Source organism: Neovison vison, chromosome 14 (assembly GCF_020171115.1).
Source record: "Neovison vison isolate M4711 chromosome 14, ASM_NN_V1, whole genome shotgun sequence".
NCBI lineage: Eukaryota > Metazoa > Chordata > Mammalia > Carnivora > Mustelidae > Neogale > Neogale vison.
This window is the reverse complement of record NC_058104.1, coordinates 19,127,489-19,151,669: the sequence shown is the minus strand read 5'-3', so window position 1 is coordinate 19,151,669 and position 24,181 is coordinate 19,127,489. Positions and strand designations below refer to the sequence as shown.

General features: G+C 52.0%; 1 protein-coding gene across 1 annotated transcript in view; it reads right to left on the bottom strand.

Moving 5' to 3' along the window:
• The window catches only part of C14H16orf96 (chromosome 14 C16orf96 homolog), a 34,609-nt gene that overhangs the window by 1,786 nt on the left and 8,642 nt on the right, over positions 1-24,181 (bottom strand). Inside the window, exons 2-16 of the mRNA XM_044233651.1 lie at positions 21,956-22,060; positions 20,263-20,343; positions 20,014-20,100; positions 18,609-19,905; positions 16,268-16,353; positions 15,830-15,940; positions 11,645-11,719; positions 10,829-10,993; positions 9,791-9,909; positions 9,029-9,091; positions 5,974-6,066; positions 4,693-4,870; positions 4,462-4,564; positions 1,144-1,224; positions 219-438 (exon numbers count right to left, since the gene is read on the bottom strand). Of these exons, the coding sequence (XP_044089586.1) occupies positions 219-438; positions 1,144-1,224; positions 4,462-4,564; positions 4,693-4,870; positions 5,974-6,066; positions 9,029-9,091; positions 9,791-9,909; positions 10,829-10,993; positions 11,645-11,719; positions 15,830-15,940; positions 16,268-16,353; positions 18,609-19,905; positions 20,014-20,100; positions 20,263-20,343; positions 21,956-22,060 (2,864 nt within the window). The remainder of the gene's footprint in view (positions 1-218; positions 439-1,143; positions 1,225-4,461; positions 4,565-4,692; positions 4,871-5,973; positions 6,067-9,028; positions 9,092-9,790; positions 9,910-10,828; positions 10,994-11,644; positions 11,720-15,829; positions 15,941-16,267; positions 16,354-18,608; positions 19,906-20,013; positions 20,101-20,262; positions 20,344-21,955; positions 22,061-24,181) is intronic.

Genomic DNA, 24,181 nt, shown 5'->3' with positions numbered 1-24,181 from the left:
TCAATCTAGAAAGCTATGTACTCCAGGAAGGGTAGGATAAGAATTGTGTTGCGTGTATTTACATGCATGGAGTTAAAATAGCCACTGGGTCAAAATGAGTCCCTTATGGAGGCCCCTCCCCCAGGTGCAGGCATGCGCCTCCACCCCCCACCCCAGGCCAGACTCTCTGCTGGTAGGGGGAGAGGAGGGGAGGTAAGGGTACCGGACACCAGGCTCACAGATTGGGATTGGTGGGCTCCTCGGAGGCCTGCATGCTGGCTCGGGACTCGAGACGCAGAGGTCTTGGGTGCCGGGTGGGCCCTGGGGCCTGCTGGGCGTCCCTTGGGGGTGGCGTCAGTGGCGGGAGCAGTGGCAGGGGCGGCAGCGATGGAGGCCGAGCTGGCATCGCAGGCGGGGGCCTGGAGGCAGCCGAGCGCACCCTGGCGTGGGGGTGCTGGGCTGGGAGAGGCAGGAAAGTCAGTGATGTGTCCCAGGAACATGCTCCAGGAGGCTGGCCTGTGGGGTCCTACTTACTAAGGAGCTGAGAAGCTACCATACTAGAAGTGGTTTCCCACAACTCACCCAGTCCCAGGCACCCTAAACTTCCCCGGGGGGTGACCCCAAATAAATGATGCCAGAAACGGATGCTGAACCGGACATGGATCTGGAGTCCAGGATTGGGGAGGGGGGTGCTGTGCCCCAACACCACACCGTCTGCCCGCAGAGTGGGGCTGAGGATTGCAAGGGCTGACAAGGGAGAAATTGCGTGGGTGACCGCGCCCACAGATCCCTGGTGCATGGCGAGAGGAATCCAAGGGGTACCCCCAACCTGGCTCATGGGGCCCCAGGCAGAAAGGCCCCGGAGAACGAATAGGCTCCCTATCCCACCCCTGCAGCTAGTTAGACACCTGTGGGCAGACCCTGGGCCTGGGCCTCTGGGATTGGCACCGGGGCCAGGAAACCCCGCTGAAGGGCAAACTAGGGACCCAGGATGGCTGGAGGCCATGGCCAGGAAGCCGGGTGCTGGGTGGGGGTCACTCAAGGGGCCTACTCAGGCCCTGACACAGAGCAGGGGAGAGACGCATGCGATGGGGCAGCAGAGCCCCAGGCTGGGACTGGGGGGCACCCCAGCTGGGCCAGGGAGTTAGGAGGGCAGATACTCACGGGGGTAGATTGGACCATAAAAGGTACTCGGGCGTTCACGATCATACAGGTTGCGAGTTGGGGGGTGTGGAACCTTCACAGCTTCGTGGAAAAGAAAGAGGAAGAGACAGTGCAGGTGAGGGCTCAGCTCTTGCAGAGTTTGGGCCCCCCTCCCGGAGGCTCCGCCCCTCCTGCAAAGGCCCTCCCACGGTTCCCCAGACCCACCCCGCGCGTCCACACACGCACCTGCTGCTCTGCCCCTTGGGAAGCCTCCCCCTCCCACCTTCCTGAGTCTAGAGTTTCTCGAGGCATAGATACTCCCGCTGGGGCCAGACCGCTACTGTGTCCCCATCCCGACCTTCCTATCCCTCATCGGGGGTGTATGAATTTTTTTCTTTGAAGTAAAATTCATATTCCACAAAATTAACCATTTATTTATTGATTTTTAAGATTTATTGATTTGACAGATGGAGAGAGCAGGAGCAGGGCGAGCAGCAGAGGGAAAGGGAGAAGCAGGCTCTTCTCTGAGCAAAGAGCCTGATGCAGGGCTCGATCCCAAAGCCCCAGGATTATGATCCCAGCTGAAGGCAGACTGCTCCAGGTGTCCCACCATTTATTAAAAAAAATTGTTTTTTGAGTAATCTCTATGCCCAATATGGGGTTTGAACTCACAACCCCGAGATCAAGAGTCACATGCTCCACCAACTGAACCAGTCAGGAACCCCACAAAATTCACCATTTAAAGCAAACAATTCAATGACATTAAGTTCATTCACAGTGGTGGGCACACACCACCTCTACCTAATTCCAGAACATTTTGTGCCCCCCAAGAAAAACCCTGTGCCCACGAAGCACTCCTTCCCTGTCTCCCCCTGCCCCTAGCCCCTAGTGGTGAGGAACGTGCTCTTTGTCTGTGTAAATCAGTCTTGTTCTGGACCCTTCACAGACCCGGGGCCGTACAACATCTGGTCTCTTGGGTCTGGCTCCGAACTTTGTGCTTGAACCCAAGGCATCGCCTTTTTCCGTGTCCAGCCAAGAATCCACAACTAGTCCCCCAGACCAACGTGTGCACAAGAAGAGGGGAGTCCACGCGGGCAGGGGGAGGCTGTAAGAGTGAAGACCCAGGGGAGGGCCCAGGCCTGGTCCCTCGGGACGAGTTACGGGGGCACCAAGCTCCTTCCAGTAAAGGACATGGATGGTTCCTTCTGCCCAGAGACCATATCCTTCCCCGGGTGTCCTGACAATTCCCTCTTTGAGTGTCCTTTCTTAAATAAATATTTATTTATATCTCATGGTCCCTCCTGGAGTAAAAACCCTAAGGGGCCGGCAACTTCATTTTGTCCACGTCGGGTATCTCCAGTGCTATACACAGGACACACAGCACCAGTAAGGGCTGTAAGGGAGTGACCAGCCGACAGACCAGGGCCCTGAGGCAGTGGGGCCAGCAATGTGGAGTCTCCCTTCTAAGGAAGAACTCACCGTCAGCTGCATGAGCGAAGGTAGCCAGTAGTCTCTGCATGCTGGTGCCTCAGGGCTGTTGGCGGCTCACAGCCTGGCCAGGGCTGGGGAGTGTTGGCTCAGAAGACCCCGACCAGGCTGGCCTGGACCGTACCAGGTCTGCTTACTATCTGAGGGTCTCTGCTGGCTCCTTCCAATTCTTCCTTGCTCTTTGTTACCCCCCGCCTACCTGCCAGCCCAAACCTCTTGCATTCCTAACTCTGTCTCAAGGTCTCCATCACCCGTTTCTTGAGGCTGAACGAAGATCTAGTTCCAGTGTACTTCGTGGGTTCTGGGTAAGATCAAATGCCCAGTGGAAGGGTACCCCAAGGCTCCCGCTCTGATCACCAGGTGGCACCTGGATCCCTCCACAGGTCTGAGACTGTCTCACCGCTTCCCTGCCGGGGGAGGGATGTGGGCCCAGGGCAAAGGTTCAAAATCGAGACCCAGTGAGCCTTGGAAGCCTAGTTCTGACCCAACGCTCTCCCTGAGGTCCCACTGATGCCTTGGACTCTAAAGGTCAGAACCTGAACTCGCCACCTGACCCTGACACCTGCTCCTCCCAAGCCCTCCTCTGCGGCTTCCCCACCTCTGCAGAAGCCAGAAGCCAAGGAGCTGGGAGCCTTTCAACGGAAGAGGACCCTAAGCTCTGGCAGATGAGAATGGCTCAAAGCACAGAGAGAGCCCCAGGGACAGGAGACAGCCAGGCTCACTGACAGACGGACAAACAGGTCTGAGAGGCTGGGGACAGGGGCAGACAGGAGACAAGTCATCCGCTGCCCCCGCCCCTACCACACACACACACCAGATTGGCCAAGGAGCCCAGACTCGGAGCACAATGCCCCTGAGATGCCCCAGTCCTAACCCTTAGAACCTAGGATCCTAAATCATCCAGATGGCCCAGTGTAATGGCAAGGCTCTGAAGAGGGAGGCCGGAGAGTCAGAGTCAGAGAAGGGGAGGTGAGGACAGAAGTAAGGTCCGAGCGAGGCATCTTGAGCTGGAGGAAGAGGCAAGGAATGCAGGAGGCTACTGGCAGGTGGAAAGGGGAGGAAACAGAGTCTCCCCTAGAGCCAGCCCACTGCTGGATCCGATGATTGGGGTTCCCCATAGGAACCAGCTGGAATGAGGGTCTTGATGCTGCAGCAAGCAGAATGACTAATTCCAGATGTCCCCAACTAACCCAACCATCACCTACCTGGGACAGTAAGACAGTAAGGCCTCCAGGGTCTGTCCACATCTCTTCATCATTCCCAACCCCTTCCCAAGCTTCACCAAAGGCAGACTCACCTTTCTGAGTTTCAACTGTGCCTGTTCCAGCCATGACAGGATCTTTGCACCTGTTATGCCCTCCACCTGGACTGCTCTCTTTCCAACTGTCCCCTTGATCCAACTGTCCCCTATTCCATCATCAGAGGCCTCTCCTTGGACTGATGTCCTTCTCACAACTCTCCCATCCCCAGCTCAGCGTCCCTCCTTTGTGAGGCCATCTGGCACCCCTGCCTAGGCCAGCATCCTTTGTCTCCAGGGTCCTCCCCTCAGGTCAGCTATTCACTGGTGTTCCAAACAACAGGTCCTCACCTTCAGGTTATTTGCGTGCAGTCTGCTTCTCCCACTTGTGTGGAAACCCTGGGGTGACAGCCCATCTTTCTTTGCTCTACCTTTGCCACCTGACTGGTACAGTGCCTGGCATACAGGAGAACCCAATTTCTGCAACTGGCTGTGTAAGGTTGTCCCAGTCTGGGATGGGGCCAGTTCTGAGCCCTGCCTGCACTCCCTCAGACTCCCCAGCAAAGCCAGGACATCTAGGACAGGGCCTCCCAGGAAGTCCTGACTCCTCTCACCTGCCAGCTCCTTCTCAACGCTGGTCAAAGGCCGTGCCCCATCCTGGCTGATCATTCGGCCCTTGTACAGGATGCCGTCCACTCCCAGAATGTCCACCTCGGCCTGTTAGATGGCCCAGACACCAAGTCAGGGAGTGTCCTCCCCTGCCTCCCTAGTACATGCAGGGGCTCAGCAGACAGAGCACGGCGCCCCCACGACTCACCCACACCCAGGGTGTTTGCCATACTCACGGTGTCATAGTCCAACACTTCGGGGTCCCCGTAGGGGTAGAGTGTTGACAAGTCATAGGAGTTGAACTTGAGGCTGGCATTGCCAGGGCCATCTCCCCAGTCCTTCGGGGACCCCAGTGAATCTAGATTCCTGTCCTGGTCTCCAAGGTCCTGGAGCTGCTGTAGCCGCCGGTGTTCCCTGAGGTAGGCAGACAGGACAGCAGCCGCTGGGAGAACCCCCTGCCCCAGCTGCATCAGGATGGACCCAAGGGCCTGCCCAGTGGCAAGGTAAGACTGGCATTTCTTCTAGCTTGGGTTTGCGGGGGGCACTTTGGGCTGGCGGGTGGATACGGACAGGCGTAGTTGGGACAGAGGGGAAAAACCAAGGCTATGCTCCCCCAGATCCAGCCATCCCTGGGGACCCCGGTCTGGCCCAACAGAAGGCTTTTTTTTTTTTTTTTACGATTTTATTTATTTATTTGACAGAGAGAGATCACAAGTAGGCAGAGAGGCAGGCAGAGAGAGAGAGGAGGAAGCAGGCTCCCTGCTGAGCAGAGAGCCCGATGCGGGACTCGATCCCAGGACGCTGAGATCATGACCTGAGCCGAAGGCAGCGGCTTAACCCACTGAGCCACCCAGGCGCCCCCCAACAGAAGGCTTTTAACCTGTGCTCTCAAGGAGGAGCCAGGCATAGGAAGGTGGGGGTGCAGGCCCAGGCCCCCATGGCTCTCCCCTTTATGTGGCTGCGAATGCTGGTCAGCCATCATCCCCCGACCTGGCCAGAAGGACCTCAGGCCAGGGTGCATGAGGCAGCCACAGAGGTGGGATGTAAGGAGGGCGAGGGTGGGACCGGGACCCAGGGAGCCCCTCAGGTGCTCTGGGAAAATGTAAGTATGGGCAACCAGCTCCATTTACTACTTGTGACCTTGGGTGGGGGGCTGAAGTTCTCTGAAACTCAGGTCCTTCAACTACAAAACCTGGCCATGACAGAATACACCTCAGGGGGAAGGCTGAAGGATTCACCAAGGGTGGCTGGGGCAAAGTGCTCAGCGCAGTGAGGCTGGTGGGGTTCCGGGGAGGCCCTTGCTTACTTCCTCCTGCTGGAGGCCGGCACATCCAGCCTAGTTCCCAGCAGTGGTGAGATTTCAATGAGAATCCTTCTCTCTCCCTGGCCACCTGCTGCCCCAGCCCCCTCCCCAAATGGCCCCCTTGCAGATGGCCGGCAATGCCCTGGGATCAGAGCTGGCCTCTCTGCAGGGCTGCGGCTCCTGCGGGCCCTGGGCTGGCCCCCAGCCCACTCACCTCATCTGCTGCTGCTGCAGGTACTCATAGGTATTGGCACTGGCTGGCCGCAGCCTTGAAAGCAGATGGGCTTTACGGATGGTGATGAGCTGCCTGTTGGGGGACAAGAGTTCTGTGGGAGGCACAAGTGGCCAGCAGACAGCCCCACGCTCCCTCCTCCTCCAGGAAGTCCACCACCCTTCACCCCATCCTTCTCTCTAGAGATGCCCACGTCCCTGCTGGGCTCAGGGCTCAGAAAAGTCCCAGTAATCTTCGACCATCATAAAGAACAACCTCGTTCTGAGTATAAAACTAAAAGCCAGAGCAGACGAATCCTAAAAACAGAACGTGTGCAGACCTGAGTTTGCCAGGGGCTGGGGGAGGGGCTGGGGAGTGGCCGCAGATGGGGCTGGGGTTTCCTTCTGGAAAGCTGGTGAAAACAATCTGGCCCTAGAAGTGGGGCAGGGTGGGGGCGGGTTGCACAATATGGTCAATGCCCCTGGCCTGCCCACTTTAAAACGGTCGATTGTGTTCTGTGTATTTCACATCCACAAAAAAGAAAAAGGAGATATCCTCTCTGAGCAGTGGGAACTGCTGTATACATTGAGCTGAGAGGTGCTTATAAAGGTGTGCACATGTGTAGAAATCATCATGCTTTACGTATTTACATGCTTTACTGTATTATTTAAGCCACAATAAAATGTTAAAGTGATACATATTGTCAGCATTTTAAAAAGGACAGAGAAGCACAAACCCCCAAAGCTCTAGAACCATGTGACAAATATTTTTATATGTGTCCTTCCACTAATTTTCTGTGTTTATGTATTTTTTTAAAGATTTTATTTATTTGACAGACAGAGCCGAAGGCAGAGGCTTTAACCCACTGAGCCACTGTATTTTTTTTTTTTTTTTAACAAAAATAGGATCATGGGCAACCCCTTCGGGTCCCCTCCCTCCTTGGGAGCTTTGTGCTATCACTTTGCTACTGCTCAGTAAACCTTGCTAAAAAACAAAACAAAAATAGGATCATAACACAAAAACTACTTGATTTTCTCATTTAAGTTATTGTGAACAATCTTCGAGGCCACTAAATAACTCTTCCATGACTGTGCCATTCAATATGACAACCACTGGACACCGGTAGCTATTTAAATTTATGGTTAAATTCAAATAAATTTAAAATTATGGTTATATTTAAATAAATTTATAGTTAGATTTAAATAAGATGTAAAATTCTGGTGGCACCTGAGTGACTCAGTGGGTTAAGCCTCTGCCTTTGGCTCAGGTCATAATCTCTGGGTCCTGGGATCAAGCCCCGAATTGGGATCTCTGCTCGGCAGGGAGCCTGCTTCCCTCTTTCTGTGCCTGCCTCTCTGCCTACAAGTGATCTCTGTCTCTCTGTGTCAAATAAATAAATAAATAATCTTTAAAAAGAAAAAAAAGATGTAAAATTCCATTCTTAGCCACATTAGCCCTGTGTGGTCGGCGGCTGCTGTATTGGACGGTATAGCTGTAACCATTTCCAGATAAGAAGGTTCCGTTATACCTCCTTTTACAACATGACTTACATCAGCTGATGTGAATGTACGTAACTCATTCACCGCTTCACATTGTTTCCTTTTCTTCTTTTAAAAATATTATAAATAGGGGCTCCTGGGTGGCTAAGTCGTTAAGTGTCTTCCTTTGTCTCCGGTCATGATCCCAGGGTCCTGGGATGGAGCCCTGCAAGGTCCTGGGATCAAGCCCCGCATGGGGCTCCCTGCTCAGCAGGGAGCCTGCTCCCTCCCCCCCCCCGCCTGCCTCTCTGCCTACTTGTGATTTCTCTCTGTCAAATAAATAAATAAAATCTTTTTTTTTTCAAAGATTTAACTTATTTATTTGACAGAGATCACAAGTAGGTAGAGAGGCAGGCAGAGAGAGAGGGGGAAGCAGGCTCCCTGCCGAGCAGAGAACCGATGCGGGGCTCGATCCCAGGACCTTGAGATCATGACAAGATAGAGGCTTTAACCCACTGGGCCACGCAGGCGCCCCTAAATAAATAAAATCTGAAAAAAAAAAACAAAAAACAAAAAACCCACAACAACCCTGTGGGAGTGTTGTTGGGTGGTTCTTCGAAGAGTTAACCGTTGAGGGACCCCATGAGCTCTTCCACCACCTCCAGGTTTATACCCAAAATACCTGGAAGCAGGTGTTTGAGCCACTCTACGTACACGCACGTTCACAGCAGCACTGATCACAACAGCCAAAAGATGAATCAACCCAAACATCCATCAGCGCGTAAGTGGGTAAACAAAATGTGAGCGGCTCCCACAACGTAAAGATGGAGTGAGGCCCTGATACCTGCCGCAATGTGGATGAAACTTGAGAACACGATGCTCAGAGAGGCTAGAACCGGCTCATAGGCGGGATGACTTATTTCGTGTGGGGTGCCCAGAACAGGCAAATCCACAGGAACAGAAAGTCAGTGGTTGTCAGGGGCTCAGGGGAGGAGGCAATGGCGCCGGACCTGCTAATGAGTCTGGGGTTTCCTTGCAGGGAGATGAAAATGCTTTGGAATTAGAAGTGATTGTTGCAGATCATTGTGAATGTGCACCAAACAACACTGAAACGCTCCCTTTAAGATGGTGTGTGCACGCGAATTTCACCTAAGTAAAAAGTATTAAGCTCAGGGGCGCCTGGGTGGCTCAGCGGGTTAAAGCCTCTGCCTTCGGCTCAGGTCATGATCTCAGGGTCCAGGGATAGAGCCCCTCATCGGGCTCTCTGCTCAGCAGGGAGCCTACTTCCTCCTCTCACTCTCTCTGCCTGCCTCTCTGCCTACTTGTAATCTCTGCCTGTCAAATAAATAAATAAATAATCTTTTAAAAAAGTATTAAGCTCAAAATACACCCTTCAAGGAAGTCCCACAAAGTTCATCTTTCCCCCGGTTTCCAGGGACGGGGAGCAAATGAAATGAAGGGTACGGAATGATGTACACCGGCGGACGAACAGGTAAGTGACGGACCTAGAACCTCCGCTGGAGCGTAGGTGAGGAACCCAGAGAAGGTGGGCGTGGGCGCCCCCTGGCGGCGGTACTCACGGGCCCGTCATCAGCTCCACCGGCCGGTCGCAGGAGATGCATTTCACCCGCTCAAACAGTTTCCTGCAAGACAGCCAGCCATCAGCTGCTGCATAGTGGGGGCAGAGCTGTCTGTGCCTCAGGGTTAGGACTTCCCTCCACACCCTACTCCCCCTCTGATCTGGCTCTGCTCAGCTCAAGTTCACTCTGCTGCCCCCTGCTATCCTGTGGCTGCCAGGGACACAGGCTGGGGCACAAGGTGTATAGTTTAGCTTCCTGCTGCAAACACAATGGAGGTCTTTAAAACGAGGGGCCTTCTGGAAGGCTACCCTTCACAAGGGATATTGGGAGAGATGAGAGGTCATCTGAGGACAGGAAACCCTTCCCTCCTCAACACTGAGTCCCCCTCTGCCTGGGACTCTTATCTGGATGGGGTAGAGGACATAGCAACAGGGCTCTAGACCCTGATCCCCAGGCTCCCTTTGAGGCCTTGCATAGCCTCTACCCTCCATGAACCCTATTTTCATTCGTAGCAAGAGGGCTTTGGAGCAGATGTGTCCCTGCAGCCCCTGGACAGCCAAGGCCAGAGACCCTGGGGACCCTCAGTCCCATCCCACCTTCACCCCCTCCTCCAAGCTGGGAAGCCCCACACCTTCTCCCTGGGTCCACACACGTCTGGAATCCTCCCTCCCAGAATCTGTTGGGATGCCCCTCTGGTTTCCTCTCTGGAGAGAGGGTCTCCCCCACCCCTGGGAGCTGCACCCCTACCCAGGAGGGGCTCACTTTCTAAAGCCAGCAGCGCTATCAGGGTCAAATCGGAGGCCTTCAATCAGGAGCTTCCTGAGTACTTTCCAGATCTCATCCATGTCTTTCTTCAGACCATTCAAATCACTGTGGACCAGCTGCAAATAGCCAAAGGGAAGAGAAGAGCAGTTAGTCAACTAATTCACACCCCGCTTCACTCCAGAAAATGACCTGCTGCAAAGTTACAGAGAGTGTAACAACATTAAGCTGAAACAGGGAGGGGGTCAACGAAAGGGAAAATGACAAAGCTTAGGACAAGGTTCATCCACCTAATGCATGCTGTTAGAGTTGCAAAGTGAGCTCCAAACCCCAGGGTAGGCACTCACTAATCCAATTCTTATCTTGGATTTGCCTGTTCTGGACATTTTGTACAAATGGAATCGCACCATCTATGGCCTTCAGTGTCTGGCTTCTGTCACTCAGCATCACGTCTGCAAGGGTCATACCCAAGTGGCAGCATGAATCGGAGTTTCATTTCTTCTTACGGTTGAATGACATTCCATTGGATGGATAGACCACAATTTACTTATCCATCGATCTGTTGATGGACTTTGGGACTGCTTCCATTTTTTTGGCTGTTATGAGTAATGCTGCCACGAACATTCGCTCTCACATGGAGTAGGGCTGGCCTGTGGAACCATAGGATGCTATGGAAATGATGCGGTGTGGCTAAGTCATGGAAGACAGTGCAGCTTCTGTTGGGCTCTCCTGGGTCACTCGCTCTGGGGAAGTCGGCTGCCATGTTGTGATGGTGCTCAAACAGACTTGAGAAGTTTGAGTGGCAAAGAAGTGAGGCATCTTGCTGACGGCCACAGGAGGCTGCCATCTTGGAAATGGCTCTTCAGAGGGCTGGAGTCCCAGATATCATCTTGACCGCAGCCATATGGGAAATCTGAGTCCCTCAGCTAAGCTGCTCCCCAATTCCTGACCCTCAGCAACTATGAGGACTTGTCGTCTCAAGGTGTCACATTTCAGGGTTGTTACACAGCAACCTGATGGCTGCTACGGGGTACTCACCTTGGTGCTCAGGTCCTTGGTCAGCTTCTCCACATCTTTCTTCCAGTCATCCTCGTGGGTCACAACCCTGAAGAGCATCCCCTGAATCATCTCATTCAGCTCTGTCGCCACGGTCTCCAGGTCGGCTCGGCTTGCCTTGCCTGCCAGGGTGCTCCTGTCGGCTTTCTAGAGACACAGGGAACTCAGGGAGCCAGGGATGCTGTGGCAGGAGCAGGAGGAAGCTGGGGCATCAGACTGCTCTGGTCTGTGTTTTTTAGTCTAGGACCCTGAATGCCCCCGGCCTTGGCTTAAATTCAAACTTGGGGTCTAATTGGCTCAAACGTGACTGTCAGGTCTAAGCCAAGGTCTTCCTGTGTATGGAGAAGCTGGTGCATGATTTTTAAGTTCACATAATAAATTGTCATTAATCCTGAGTCACTGAAAATAGGAGTAGATAGGACAACTTTGGAGGAGCTTCCCTAGCCCTTCTAAATGAGAAAGATGAAAGGAAACTGTGGGAGGTTCTCTGCCAGGTTTTGTATTGACTCCATTCCCCTGGGTGGGAGACCTGGGCTCAGGATGGACAGGCAGAAGGAGAGAGGAAACTCTGCTCCCTCATCTCTTTCTTTCTTCTTAAATATTTTATTTCTTTCAGAGAGAGAGAGAGAGAGAGAGCATGCATGAACTCAAGCATGACGGGGTGGGGAGGAGAGGGAGAAGCAGACTCCCCAGTGAGTGCGGAGCCTGATGCGGGGCTCGGTCCCAGGGCCCTAGGATCATGACCAGAGCCAAAGGCAGATGCTTGACTGACTGAGGCACCCAGGCGCCCCCACTCACCTCTTTCAACTCCTGCTCCATCGCACTTTTGTCCACCTTATGCATTTCGAGGTTTTTAATTTGAGCATGGACAATCTAAGAACAGAAGCAAAGGGCATGTTTGCCATCCCTAAAGGCCTTCGGATAACATCTTCCTCCCATGGCTGCCCTTACCATGTGCTAGGAAGGGACAATAGGGCCAGGTGCCTAGCAGGTAGGGTGGGCACACCAGGTGCAGACTCCAGATGCCCAGATCAGAAGGGAAGAAACATGAACCTTGGGACCAGGTGTCCCCTTGGAGGTGGCATCATAGGAACTTGTTTGCACATGGAGGCAGACTTGAGGAAGGAGAATGTAAACCAGTGCTAACACTTTGGTTTCCTGGAAGTTTAAGGCAAGTTCAGCTCGTATCTGTAATGGGGTCCGGTGAGACCTGAGTCTATTTATCAACCAAACACATATGCCACACAGGTTGTGCCCCAGTGTCAGAGGAAAACTCTTATATCCCAATCCCCACTCCATGAGGAACCAGCTCTGTCCATTAACTCTGCCCGCTCTCTACGTACTGCACCCTCCCTGTGACAGTAGAAGCAGCTAACCTGCTTGGGAAGAGTCTCAGAGCCTCACACCTCCAGAGCCATGTCCGCAGAAGGTGAGGTCATGTTTCCTCCAAAGCTAGAAATAGGCTTCTGCTTCTCACTTTGTATCTGGTTTCCCTCTCACCCTCAGGAACAGAGTCCCTAAACTTTCAGTTGGTACCTGGCAGCCCAGAATCAAGAATTCGTTTCACACCCCCCTTTATAGCTCAGTATGACCCGCTGGGGTATAAATCAAAGTGGGTAGGAAGTAGGTAGGAAAAATAATTGTTTAATGAAGTATGTCCTCTTTGCTGCTGGCTTGAATGTAGAGATAATGACTGGAGCGCCAGCAGCCATCTTGTACCTTCAGGTGGGCTTAGGAATGGGAGTCATGAACCGTGGAGTTCTAACCACCTCTGGACCAAGTTTCTTGAATGTGAATGGGAAATAAACTTACACCTGGTTTAAGTCAGTTATTTTGGGGGGAGGTTATGTTATCTGAAGTTGAACCTAAGTCTAATAAATGCCAAGTTCCATCACATCCAGAAGATGGGTCCCAAGGTCTAGAATGGGAAGTGGAAGTATGGAAAGAAGGCCCTGTTTTGGCCTCAAGTCAGGTTGCTTCCTCCAACCTCACAAGAGCAGGGAGCCCTGACCTTTTGGAATCATCAGGCCCAACATTAATATTTACATCTCCACTTGGCTCTTTCTAGTTAATACCTAAAAACAGGGGCACCTGGGTGGCTCAGTGGTTTAAAGCCTCTGCCTTTGGCCCAGGTCATTTTCTCAGGATTCGGGGATCGAGTCCCGCATCGGGCTCTCTGCTCAGCAGGGAGCCTGCTTTCCCCTCTTTCTCTGCCTGCCTCTCTGCCTACTTGTGATCTCTGTCTGTCAAATAAATAAATAAAATCTTTAAAAAAAAAAAACCTAACAAAGAGGAGTAATTAGCTGGGATCTTCTAACTTCTACTGCTGGGGTTACCTGTGTACTGGGTTGATTAATGTCTTCCCCAAAATTCACACCTGCCCAGAACCTGTGAACGTAGCCTTATTTAGAAATAGGGTCTTTGCAGATGTACTAGTTAAGATGAGGTCATACTGGGTCAGGGCAGGCCCTAAATCCATTGACTGGTGTCCTTAAAAGGAGGCGATGTGAAGACAGACAGCAGAGGGAAGAGGGAAGCAGAGATTGGAGGGGGGTGGCCACAAGCCAGGGAATGCCTGGAGCCACCAGAAACTGGAAGAGACAAGACTCCTCCCCTGGAGCCTTCGGTCAAGCAAGGCCCTGCCAACACTTTGATTTCGGGCTTTTAGCCTCTAGAACTGTGATGGACCGGGTCCCTCGTGTTTTAAGGAATGCAGTTTATGATCATTTCTTATGGGAGCCACAGGAAACAAACACATCCAGTCAGTGGCAGCACTGACAGTGGCAGCACAAAGCCAGGCCTATCTAAACCACAGCCAGTGCCCTAAACCCCAACAGCAGGCCGCCTCCCAGCCACGTGAGCCCGGCTGGCTTCTAGAAGTGCCTGGATCTGTTTCCTGCTCTTTCCTGGGGCACTAATCCCACGCCTCTCCCAGAGCCTGGAGAGACAAGAAGTGGCATCTTCTGGCTAATTATGGCAGAGTCAGCACTTCGTAGCCACTGGCCGCCTTATCTGCGCCCTCCTGCACCAAGCCCAAACTCCAAAGATCGCTGCTTGCTCCAGGAGGGGTCTTGGAATGCAGCCTCGGGCTTAGGGGAAGACCCTTGTCCCAGTGCAAAACGCAAATCACGTTTTCCATGAGGTCCGTAAGAAAGAGTTCTGCCCACACTGATTTTCTGGCTGGGTTCTCAGTGGGAAACTCTCTGAGAGAAGCACACCAAGGACGGAAACATTTCCATTTTGACTGGATGGTGAGGGCATGGCTACACAAACAGGCAGATGTGGACCCAGCCCTTAGACTTACGACTTGGGCATTTTACGGTGTATAAATTACACTCTGGTTAAAAATAAACCAATACACCACTGCCCCACCCCCGCCACCCCGAAGGGCCTGGGTGGTGACTGTCTTGCTGCCAGCCGTCAGCCGGGTGCCTGGTGCAAAGTGGAGGCGTGTAGCACAGGCTGAATGACTCGATGAATGAATAAGAGGGTTTCTCGTGCCACCTGCTTTGTTCCCGACGTTTCTTGCAGGCATCCAGGGAAAGCAGCGGCCGCCACGTTTCTTCACAGCTCCAGATGTTGCAAGAGAACCGCAGCATGTCTCTGGCCTCCCTCGTTTCTCCAGGACAGGCTCCTCAGGGCTGCTGATTTCTTATGGCCTATATTCATTTAGGGAATATTTAACGAAGTGTGTGTTGTATACGGAACCCTGCTCCAGGTCCTTCCAGGGTTAACTTTGAGAAGCAACGGATTCCTGTTGGCACAGTGGCGGGAAGCACAAAGGCTGACTTGTTCTGTCTGGCACTGTTTGGTTGGGCCTCGTCCTCTGCAGTTCCCCTCAACAAGCGACAGCTACTCGGAGACAGATGGTGAGCTGGTCCCTGCTGCGGCGTAGGACGGGGACAGAGTGCTGGGCACACACGACACGTGCCCCAGGCATTGGCTCTGGTCTCCACTGGGAGGGCCCCCGAAAGGACGGGAACAGCAGCCCAGCTTCTCTGCAGGGCGTTGGCTGTGAGGGCCTGGAGCTGCCAGGAGACATGGAGTTCCCAGTCTCGGCATTCACCAAGCCAGCGGCCCCTCTGCCCACACCCGGCACCCTTGCTCAGGCTAGGAAGGGGCTCCCCCTTCAGGAGTTCTTTCCCCTCCAAGTAACCCTGCATGTGTCCCAGCCTGATTCCTATGCATCATGGTCTTGGGAGGGGGAGACAGGCCTTCCTCTTGTGCCTCCTACATCCTAATGCATCCCACCAATAGCCTCTGACTTGGAATCAGAAGCCCCCATAGAAACCATCTCCAGTGGTTCTGTGTGGGCTTTCGTGTCTTACTCTCTGAGGGAAGGTCATCTCCTCCTGCTGCGAATGACTCAGAGTCCTCCTCCAAAGGGAGGGGACACCTCTGAGACAAGGCTCAGAATGGACTGGTCCTGAGGACCATCAGGCCAGGGATGTCAGGCCAGCTGAATCAAATCCTCCAGGCCCAGGGGAGGGGGTGTTGGGCCAGGTGAGCCCCAGCAAGGCGCTCTGTGTCTGTCCACGAAATTGTGGTGTCGGCAAATCTGCCATTCCAGAAAGATACCCTGCCCCTCCCCCACTCTTTGTCCCTGTGCTGAGAATTCTCAAACGAGCTGGGATAGGGGAAACATTACAAGCCTAACAGTTGATGCAAGAAATCCTCTTATTCATTCCCTGATTCTTTCAGCACATTTTGAGCATTTGCTCCACGCCAGGCACCCTTCTGGGGGTGGGTGACCCAGAAGTCTGTAACACAGACATTGCTTGGGCTCTCTGGTTTATAGGTGGAGATGGAGGGGGGCGTGGTGGAATGTGTTTCTTTCCGCTGAAGTGTAATTCACAGAGTAAAATGCCAGTGCCCAGTCCCTGTTGTCCCCACCTTCAGTGGGTCAGTGAAACCTTCGGGGAGGGTCCGAATGTCCAAACATCCGGAGGACTCCCCCGCAGCTGCCCACCCGAACCTCCAGACCTTTAAGTCATCCAAGCGAATCTGGAGTTTCTCCACTGCCCTGTCCAGCACGATGTGGTGATGTTTTATCTTCTCTATCTGGTGGCCCCAAATTCTCTTGAGTTCCTCTTCCTAAGAGGGGGAGACATGGACACAAAGGCCTCTGCCCCTAAGATCACCATGGCTGGGGAGGGGCATCGACAGTGTACCAGGCCAGTGTGTCTCTTGGACCTGCCACCTCGGTGTCCCCCTAAAACCCCTGCCAGGGGAGCCACCCAGGCACAACCCAGTGGGACCTCTGCACCCATCAGGTCTCCCTCTTTGGTCCCACCTACTCTCCCAGGGTGCCTTTCAGCTACAGGACAGACCAACACTGTCCTGGCTCAGGGACTCTGCCATCAGCCTTGCCCCAAGCTGCCATCCCATCCCGGAAGCTCTTTCTGCCTGGGGCACACACACCTTCATCCTGGATCTCTGGAGGCTCCCGATCTTTTCCTGCAGCACGTCCACTGTCGACCCAAGCTTGGCAGAGGCTCCCAAATTAGCTGAAAGTGAAAGAGGGGGTGGCTGTCAGGGGCAAGGATGGGGAAAGAGGCTTCATCTAGAGTTCCACTTGCTTCTCAAAGGAGTTGTTGAAGGTAGCATTGTCCAAAAGCAAGAGACTGTGAGCCTGGGGGTCTCTGCGGTCATTCAAAGTTTTCTAGTAGCCACATTCCTTAAACAAATTTAAAAAAAAAAAAAAAGGAGGGGTGCCTGGCTGCCTCTGTCAGTTAAGCACCTGACTCTTTTTTTTTTTTTAAGCACCTGACTCTTGATTTTGGCTTAGGTTATGATCTCAGGATCGTGAGATTGAGCCCCGCGTCGAGCTCTGTGCTCAGCCAGGAGTCTGAGTCTCTTTCTTCCTCTCCCTCTCCCTCTGCCCCTCCCCCAACTTGTGTGCACACGCTCTCTCTCTCTCTCTCTAAAATAAATAAATCTTTGAAAAAAATTTAAAAAGGAGCAGACAAAATTAATTTTGATATTTTCTTTAACCCAATATATTCAAAATAATTCCCTTTCAATATGGGATTTAAAAAAAGTGAGACAGTTTATGTTCTTGTTTTCATCCCAAGCTTTCCGTATCTGACATGTGTTTCACACTCAGAGCATGTCTATGCTGGGCCTCACCCCATGTCGTGGGCCTGACAGCCACGTGTGCCTCCCGGTTATCATATTAGATGGCCCAGGCCTAGGGAGGCCTCTCTGGAACTTACTCCCCTCCCAGCAAGGGCCTTGAACTGGGGTGCCTGGCTGGCTCAGGCGTAAAGTATATAACTCTTGATCTCAGGATTGTGAGTTTGAACCCTGTGTTGGGAATAGACACTGATTCAAAAACAAGGTCCTGAGCAGAACTACAAAACACCTTATTTATGAGAATATATGATGTGCATTATCTCATCGTGAGATAGAAAGGATGATTTAACAAAGAAAGAGGGGACTTTAAAAAAAAAAAGTACCGTATATAAAGTTCCAGAAAAGGTTAACAGGTAATGGCTACACCTAGGAAGGCAGGAGAAATCCAAGCCAAAATACGTTTACCAACGATCTTGAGTCTTCTGAACCACAATGGCAGCTGGTCAGAGGGAGAATTTGGGCTCCTATGGCTTTACCTTCTAAATTTCAATCTACTACTACCATATTCTCAGCTGCACACCAGTACTCACTGAGAGCGACCTAGTTTAGCTGGTTGAAGATCGATGTCTTCTTTTCAAGATCTGTGGACGGCACTGCCAGTTAGGGGTAATGCCACCTACAGATTTGACTTAATTCAACTATGGTGCTTGGCAAGGTGCAAAAAAAAAAAAAAAAAAGACAATGATTCAAATAGCAATGGCCTCAGAGTGGGTCCCCTGGGCCAGCAGCAGCAGCAGCAACTGCTGGAATGAGTGAGAAATGCAATTTTTGGGCTCTGCCTGACCAACCAAGTCAGACACTCCAGGGGTGGGGCACAGCCCACCTGGTCCCCCCACCCCATGCTGACGGGGGAGGGAGGAGGCACAAGGTTGAAAATGACTGAACAGGGGCGCCTGGGTGGCTCAGTGGGTTAAAGCCTCTGCCTTGGCTCAGGTCATGATCCCAGGGTTCTGGGATCAAGCCCCGCCTCAGGCTCTCTGCTCAGCAGGGAGCCTGCTTCCTCCTCTTTCTCTCTGCCTGCCTCTCTGCCTACTTGTGATCTCTCTCTGTCAAATAAATAAATAAAATCTTAAAAAAAAGAAGAAGAAGAAGAAGAAAAAAAAAAAAGAAGAAGAAAATGACTGGACAAAGCTATTCTGGCCTCCACTCCCCTCAGCAAGCACTTTGCCCATCGCGGGCATGAAACGGGAGCATAAATCTACTGTTTCTACTGCCACCCCGAGAGCCTCCGTGGTCTTTAAGGGCACATCTGTTTGCCCAGCAGAAGCTCCTAACCCCACTCAGACCATATCATCTGGGGTCTGTTCAGTGGGTCATTGGCCAGATCCAGACTTATCAAAACACGTTAGGCTGCGCTGCACAGGCTGTGGGAAGGGAGTTTTCTAGAGTCATCGTGATGTGCGATTTTCCTTCTTCAGGGCCAGCGCTAGACCCTAACCACCCCTCTCCAATGTGAGAAGACCTCATGGTACATTCGTGGTGAAAGGAGAGATTAGTAAGAGGCAAATGCTGAAGCCAAAGGAATGAATGGCTAATGGCTAATACAGCTTTCATTGGGGGAGTGAAACAAAGCGAGGGACTTCTGGAAGTCTGCAGGGAGGGAGGGCCTGGAGCAGACCGGACCTACCCAGGTAATTCAAGCGCTGTTGAAGGGTGGATGACAGCTGGGCAAACTCCTCCTTCAGGGAGTCGTGTCTAACAGGCATCTGGGCTATACAGCCCATGGAGTACCTGACGGCCGTCTTCTTGTCTTCAGGGGTCACGGCCTTTTGGGCGGCCAGCATGACCTGGGACAGGGTCCTTTCGGGAGGGAGGCTGGCCACAGTGTAGACAGAAGAGAGGTCATCCTCCACCTCTGTATCCTCCGTTAAAGCCGAGGCCCCACGGGAAGAGCCTGCACCCAGGATGTCTGCGAAGGTCCCTAAGGGCCCAGATGCAGCCACGGCCGTTGCTATGGTGGCCAATTTGGTGGCAGGGGCATCCCTGACAGCCTTGGCGACAACCTCGGCTCTCCGGGCTGCTGAGGTGGCAGCAGCTGCGTAGGAGGACGCAGCGGCAGCCGCGAGGGCTGTGGTGGTCCTCAGGTGCTGAAGGGCAGACCGGGGAGCCTTTCTGGGTGCCTTTTCGGGCACTTCTTTAGGGGCCCCAGCCCTGGGGGGCCCCGCCCTGGGGGCCCTGGCCTGAGGGGCTGGCACATCCTCAGATACATAGTCTTCCTCAGCTTCTGAGACTGCTGGGAGCAGTTGCATGTCTACTTGTGTAGACTGTGACCTCAGGGGAGGGGGCCATGCTGAGACAACCTCCCTGGCTGGCGGTGGGGCCCTGAAGACCTGGGACTGTGCGGACTGCAAGAAATCTGAGCCCCAGAAGGGCCACGTGTTAGCCCTGGACAAGCCTCTGGGAGGAGGCCAGCGTTCTCGCGGTGGGGGCTGAAGCCCTGGGACGGGTGCAACCCTGGGGGTAGTCCCAGGCTCGGTGGCAACCCCAAGTCCAGGGCCAGTCCCAGGTCTGAGGGCAGGCCAAGGGCCAGGACCAGGGCCAGCTATGAATGGAGACCAAGGTAGGAGTGGGAACCCAGGTGTCAGACCAGGCGCCAGCACAGGCCCCGGAGCGGGCATGGCCTCGGGCTGTGGTCCCGGTGTGGGCACAGCCCCGGGCTCAAGCCCCAGAGGCTGCCCTAGCCCCTGGGCCTCGGCGAGCAGAACATCTTGGGCAGATTCCTCCTCCTGTAGCTGCCCTGGGGTCTCATAATGCCAGCCGGTCTCCAGTAACATGGGGCTCTGGATAGCCTCTGAGATCTGGACAGGACCGACAGCTTCAAGGTGCTCGGTCTTAGGATGACCTGTCTCTGGGAGCTGCCCCACCAACTGCCACAGGTCTGAATCCTCAATCTGTGTTGGACCAGCTTGTCCTGTAGAAGTTCCCTGTAGGAGAGGGGGCAAGGCTAACCAGGGCTCCTCCAGGCCAGCTCAGCGGTCACCCTGCCTTCCCAGACCCTCCGCTGCAGCCCCCCTTTTCCTCCCTTCACTCACGGGGCCAAACATGGCCTCGTGGAGGCTGCTCCAGAGTACCACGTCGTCGGCTTTGGGGATGGTGAGGATTTTGCTCTGGAGAGCAACCTGGGGGGCAGAAGGGGAGGTTGAGAATGAGGGGTGATGCCCTCGGGTGGCTCCTCTGTCCACATGTGCCTTCTAGATTGTGTCCTCTTCCTTATTTTTCCCTGTCCCCAGCACCATGGGGCTAGAGGACAGGGGACTGGGAAGGGAAGTGGAGGATCTCACCACTTCCCGCTGTAGCGCACTCATCCTCCTGTTCTGTCCTTTCAGATCTTCAAGCAAAGAATCCATTACTTCTGGCTGCATCTGTCAAATAAGCCAAGTCCATGGGCCAGGGGTGGAGGTTCTGGTCCTAGCCCTGCTTCCCCCACAGCTCAAAGACAAGGACTAAGCTCCGGGTGACTGAGTTGGAGAAGGAAGAAGAGATTCCAAAGTAAGTGTTTCCTAGTGAGTGAGAAGGGGGTGGAAGAGGGTTTCCTGGGGAAATAAGTTTGGAAAATGCTGGCCTTAAAAAGTATTCAGTGGGCTTCTACACTGCAGGACTTCTCAGAGCCTTTAGTGGGCAAAAAAATGTACATTAAGAATCTCTAAGGGGCGCCTGGGTGGCACAGCGGGTTAAGCCGCTGCCTTCGGCTCAGGTCATGATCCCAGGGTCCTGGGATCGAGTTCTGCATCGGGCTCTCTGCTCAGCAGGAAGCCTGCTTTCCTCTCTCTCTCTCTGCCTGCCTCTCTGTCTACTTGTGATCTCTGTCTGTCAAATAAACAAATAAAATCTTTAAAAAAAAAAAAAAAGAATCTCCAAGAGGTAGGCTGAGGAGGCATTTTTCCCTCCAACAGATTTGTTGAAGGAACCGTTTTTGTTTTTGTTTTTGTTTTTTTTTAAAGATTTTATTTATTTATTTGACAGAGAGAAATCACAAGTAGTCGGAGAGGCAGGCAGAGAGAGAGAGAGGGAAGCAGGCTCCCTGCTGAGCAGAGAGCCCGATGCGGGACTCGATCCCAGGACCCTGAGACCATGACCTGAGCCGAAGGCAGCGGCTTAACCCACTGAGCCACCCAGGCGCCCTGAAGGAACCGTTTTAGTGTTTTGGTTTGTTTGGGTTTTTTTGTTTGTTTGTTTTGTGTGGGTTTTTTTTTAGTGTTTTGTGATGCCCTTTCTTCTCAGAGGAAGCAACCCAGACCAAGTTCTCACAGTTGCCATGACAATCAAATGTGTATACTGACCTGTGAATTGGGGCTAATACATTAAACCATGCTATCTGGGGGCAAGCTGAAAATTTTAGCTGCAATTCCAGACTGTCAGTATTGGCCTCTGAGCCCAGCTCTGACTCACCAATGACTCATGCTTTAGGGACTCTGCGTCCTTCTACATCATGGTAAGGAGTGAGCATATACCTGAGCTGATGTCCTTGTGACTCCCAAGGGAGATAGACTGTATGCCTATGCTAGGTTTATTCTACTTTTCAGGGTGAATGGAGCTTTACAGAATAGGAAAAGCTGTTCTCTTTCTGCTATGTTGGTGGATGGCCAGCCTGGAGTCTTCGGGAATACCTGCCTGAGAATGAAGCCAACCCACAGGAAAACATCACTGACAGAGAGATGTTGATGGAGCACCTAGGTCTGGTGGTACCTGAAGGTAACCGTGGACTTTTTAGAAAATGAGACATTAAATTCTCTCTGCCTGAGCCAGAATGAACCAGGTTTCTGTTATCTACAAATGATGTCCTAACACAGAAGGGTGGAAACCATGGAGAGTTTAGTGGGATGGGCCAACTGGCTGGGCCTTGTCAAACCCCTTCTCCTGCTCTCATAGCTGTGTTCTTTGACAAAAAACAGGCACCCTAGATGTGTACTATCACACCAACCACCTGAGGTCCAAGCAGCATGGCCAGCACAGAGGATGCTGGAGAGGGTCTACCTTGTCAACCATGTCCTTCAGTCTGTCCAGATCCTCTCTGAGAGTTTCAGTGGTGCCCTTGAGTGCACAAATGTCAGTAAGCAAATCCTGCAGAGTCTTCATGGACTAAAGGGGAAGAAGAGGGGAAAATGTGAAGTTGGGTGTGGCTGGGGGAAAAAGTATGTTAAGTCCAGGAGCTGTCTGTTGTTGGCCATGATCCAAGAAGTCCTCTTGGCTCTACCAAGAAGTGGGCTGGAACATGCTCAGAGGCCAGCAAACGACACCGGAGTCAACAGCGCTCAGCTCTCAGGTGACCTGGGTGGGGCGGAGACAACTCTGCATTTGAACACATTCACTAACCAGGAGTCTCATTAAGACACATGTCAGGACTTTCAGTGGGAGTCACTGGAACATCAGCAAGGGAATTATGATCAGAGTTACACTTCTAAAGGGTCTCTCTGGCTGCATGTGTAGATTGGCCCTGGGAGGGGAAGGGTGGAGGCCAGAGGACCAGTGAGGAAGCCACTCATGGAGCTGAGGGCTCCTGGCTCAGCTCCCCCCTCAACTGGGATCATAAATGTGTCTTCCCAGGTTTTAGATTCCATAATCATAAAATGAGCCTTAAAAATGTCATGATGAGGGGCATCTGGGTGGCTCAGTCGGTTAAGCATCTGCTTTTGGCTTGGGTCATGATCCCAGGGTGCTGGGCTCGAATCCCGTGCTGGGCTCCTTGCTCAGCAGGAAGCCTCTTCTCCCTCTGCCTGCTGCTCCCTGTGCTTGTGCTCTCTCTCTCCCGAACAAATAAAATCTTTTAAAAATCTGATAATGTATATGAAGGGCCCAGTGCATAGTTTAGGCATTCAGCTAACAAAAATAACAAACAGCAAGATAGCAAAAGTCTTTCTTACCAGTAATTAATTACATGTAAATGGATTAAATTCTGAGTTAAAAGGCAGGCATTGGCAAAATGGATAAGAAAACACAATCTAACCTCATGCTGTCTACAAAAGACACAATGTATGGTCAAATATATGATTAGGTCAAAAACAAAGAGCCAGTAAAAAATATACCATGCAAGCAGTAATCAAAAGAGAACTGGAGGGGTGCCTGGACGGCTCAGTGGGTTAAGCAGCTGCCTTTGGCTCAGGTCGTCATCCCAGGTCCCAAGGGGGACTCCCTGTTCAGCGGGGAGTCTGCTTCTGCTTCTCTCTCCCTCACTGTTTCTGCTCAGGCTCGCTCTGTCACACTCTTTCTCTCTCAAATAAATAAATAAAATCCTTAAAAACAATGAACTTGCATGGCTATACTAATATTGGATAAAATAGACTCTAAGACAAAAATTGTAGCTAGGAGATACAGGGGGACACTTATAAAGATAAGATGGTCAAGGCATCAGGAAGATATAATAATTACAAAAATATATATACCTAACAACGTAGCCCCAAAATATATGAAGCAAAAATGGACATAGCTGAAAGAAGAAATAGGCAATTCAGCAAGAATAGTTGGAGACTTCAATACCCCACTTTCAATAATGAATAAAACAACTAGATAGAAGAGCAACAAGGAAATAGATTTGCACAACATTGTTTTTTTCTTTTTAAAGATTTTATTTATTTGAAAGAGAGAGAACGTAATGAGCAGGGAGAGGAGCAGAGGGAGAGGCAGAAGCAGACTCCCCACTGATCACAGAGCCCAAAGCAGGGCCCAATCCCAGGGCCCCGAGATCATGACCTGAGCCAAAGTCAGACACTTAAATGGCTGAGCCACCCAGGCACCCCTAGATTTGCACAACATGATAAACCAAGTAGACATAACAGACACCTATAGAACACTCCATTCAACAATGGCAAGACACACATTCTCCTCAAGCATACAGAAAACATTCTATAGGACAGACAGTATGCTAGTCATTAAAACAAGTCCCAATACATTTTAAAAGGACTGAAATCATGCAAAATGTGTACTCTGACCACAAAGGATTTAAAGAAAAAATCAGTGACAGAGGGAACTATTGGAAATTCACAAGTAAATGGAAATTAAATAGCACTCTCTTGCATAACCAATGGGTCAAAGAAGAGATCAACAAAATTAAACAAACAAACAAACAAACAAACAACACTTTGAGATGAATTAGAATGGAAACATAACATCCCAGAACTTATAGGATGCAGGTAAAGCTAACCTTAAGATACTGAGAAAAAGCAGACCAAATTAAACCTGAAGCATGTAGAAAAACGAAAGCAA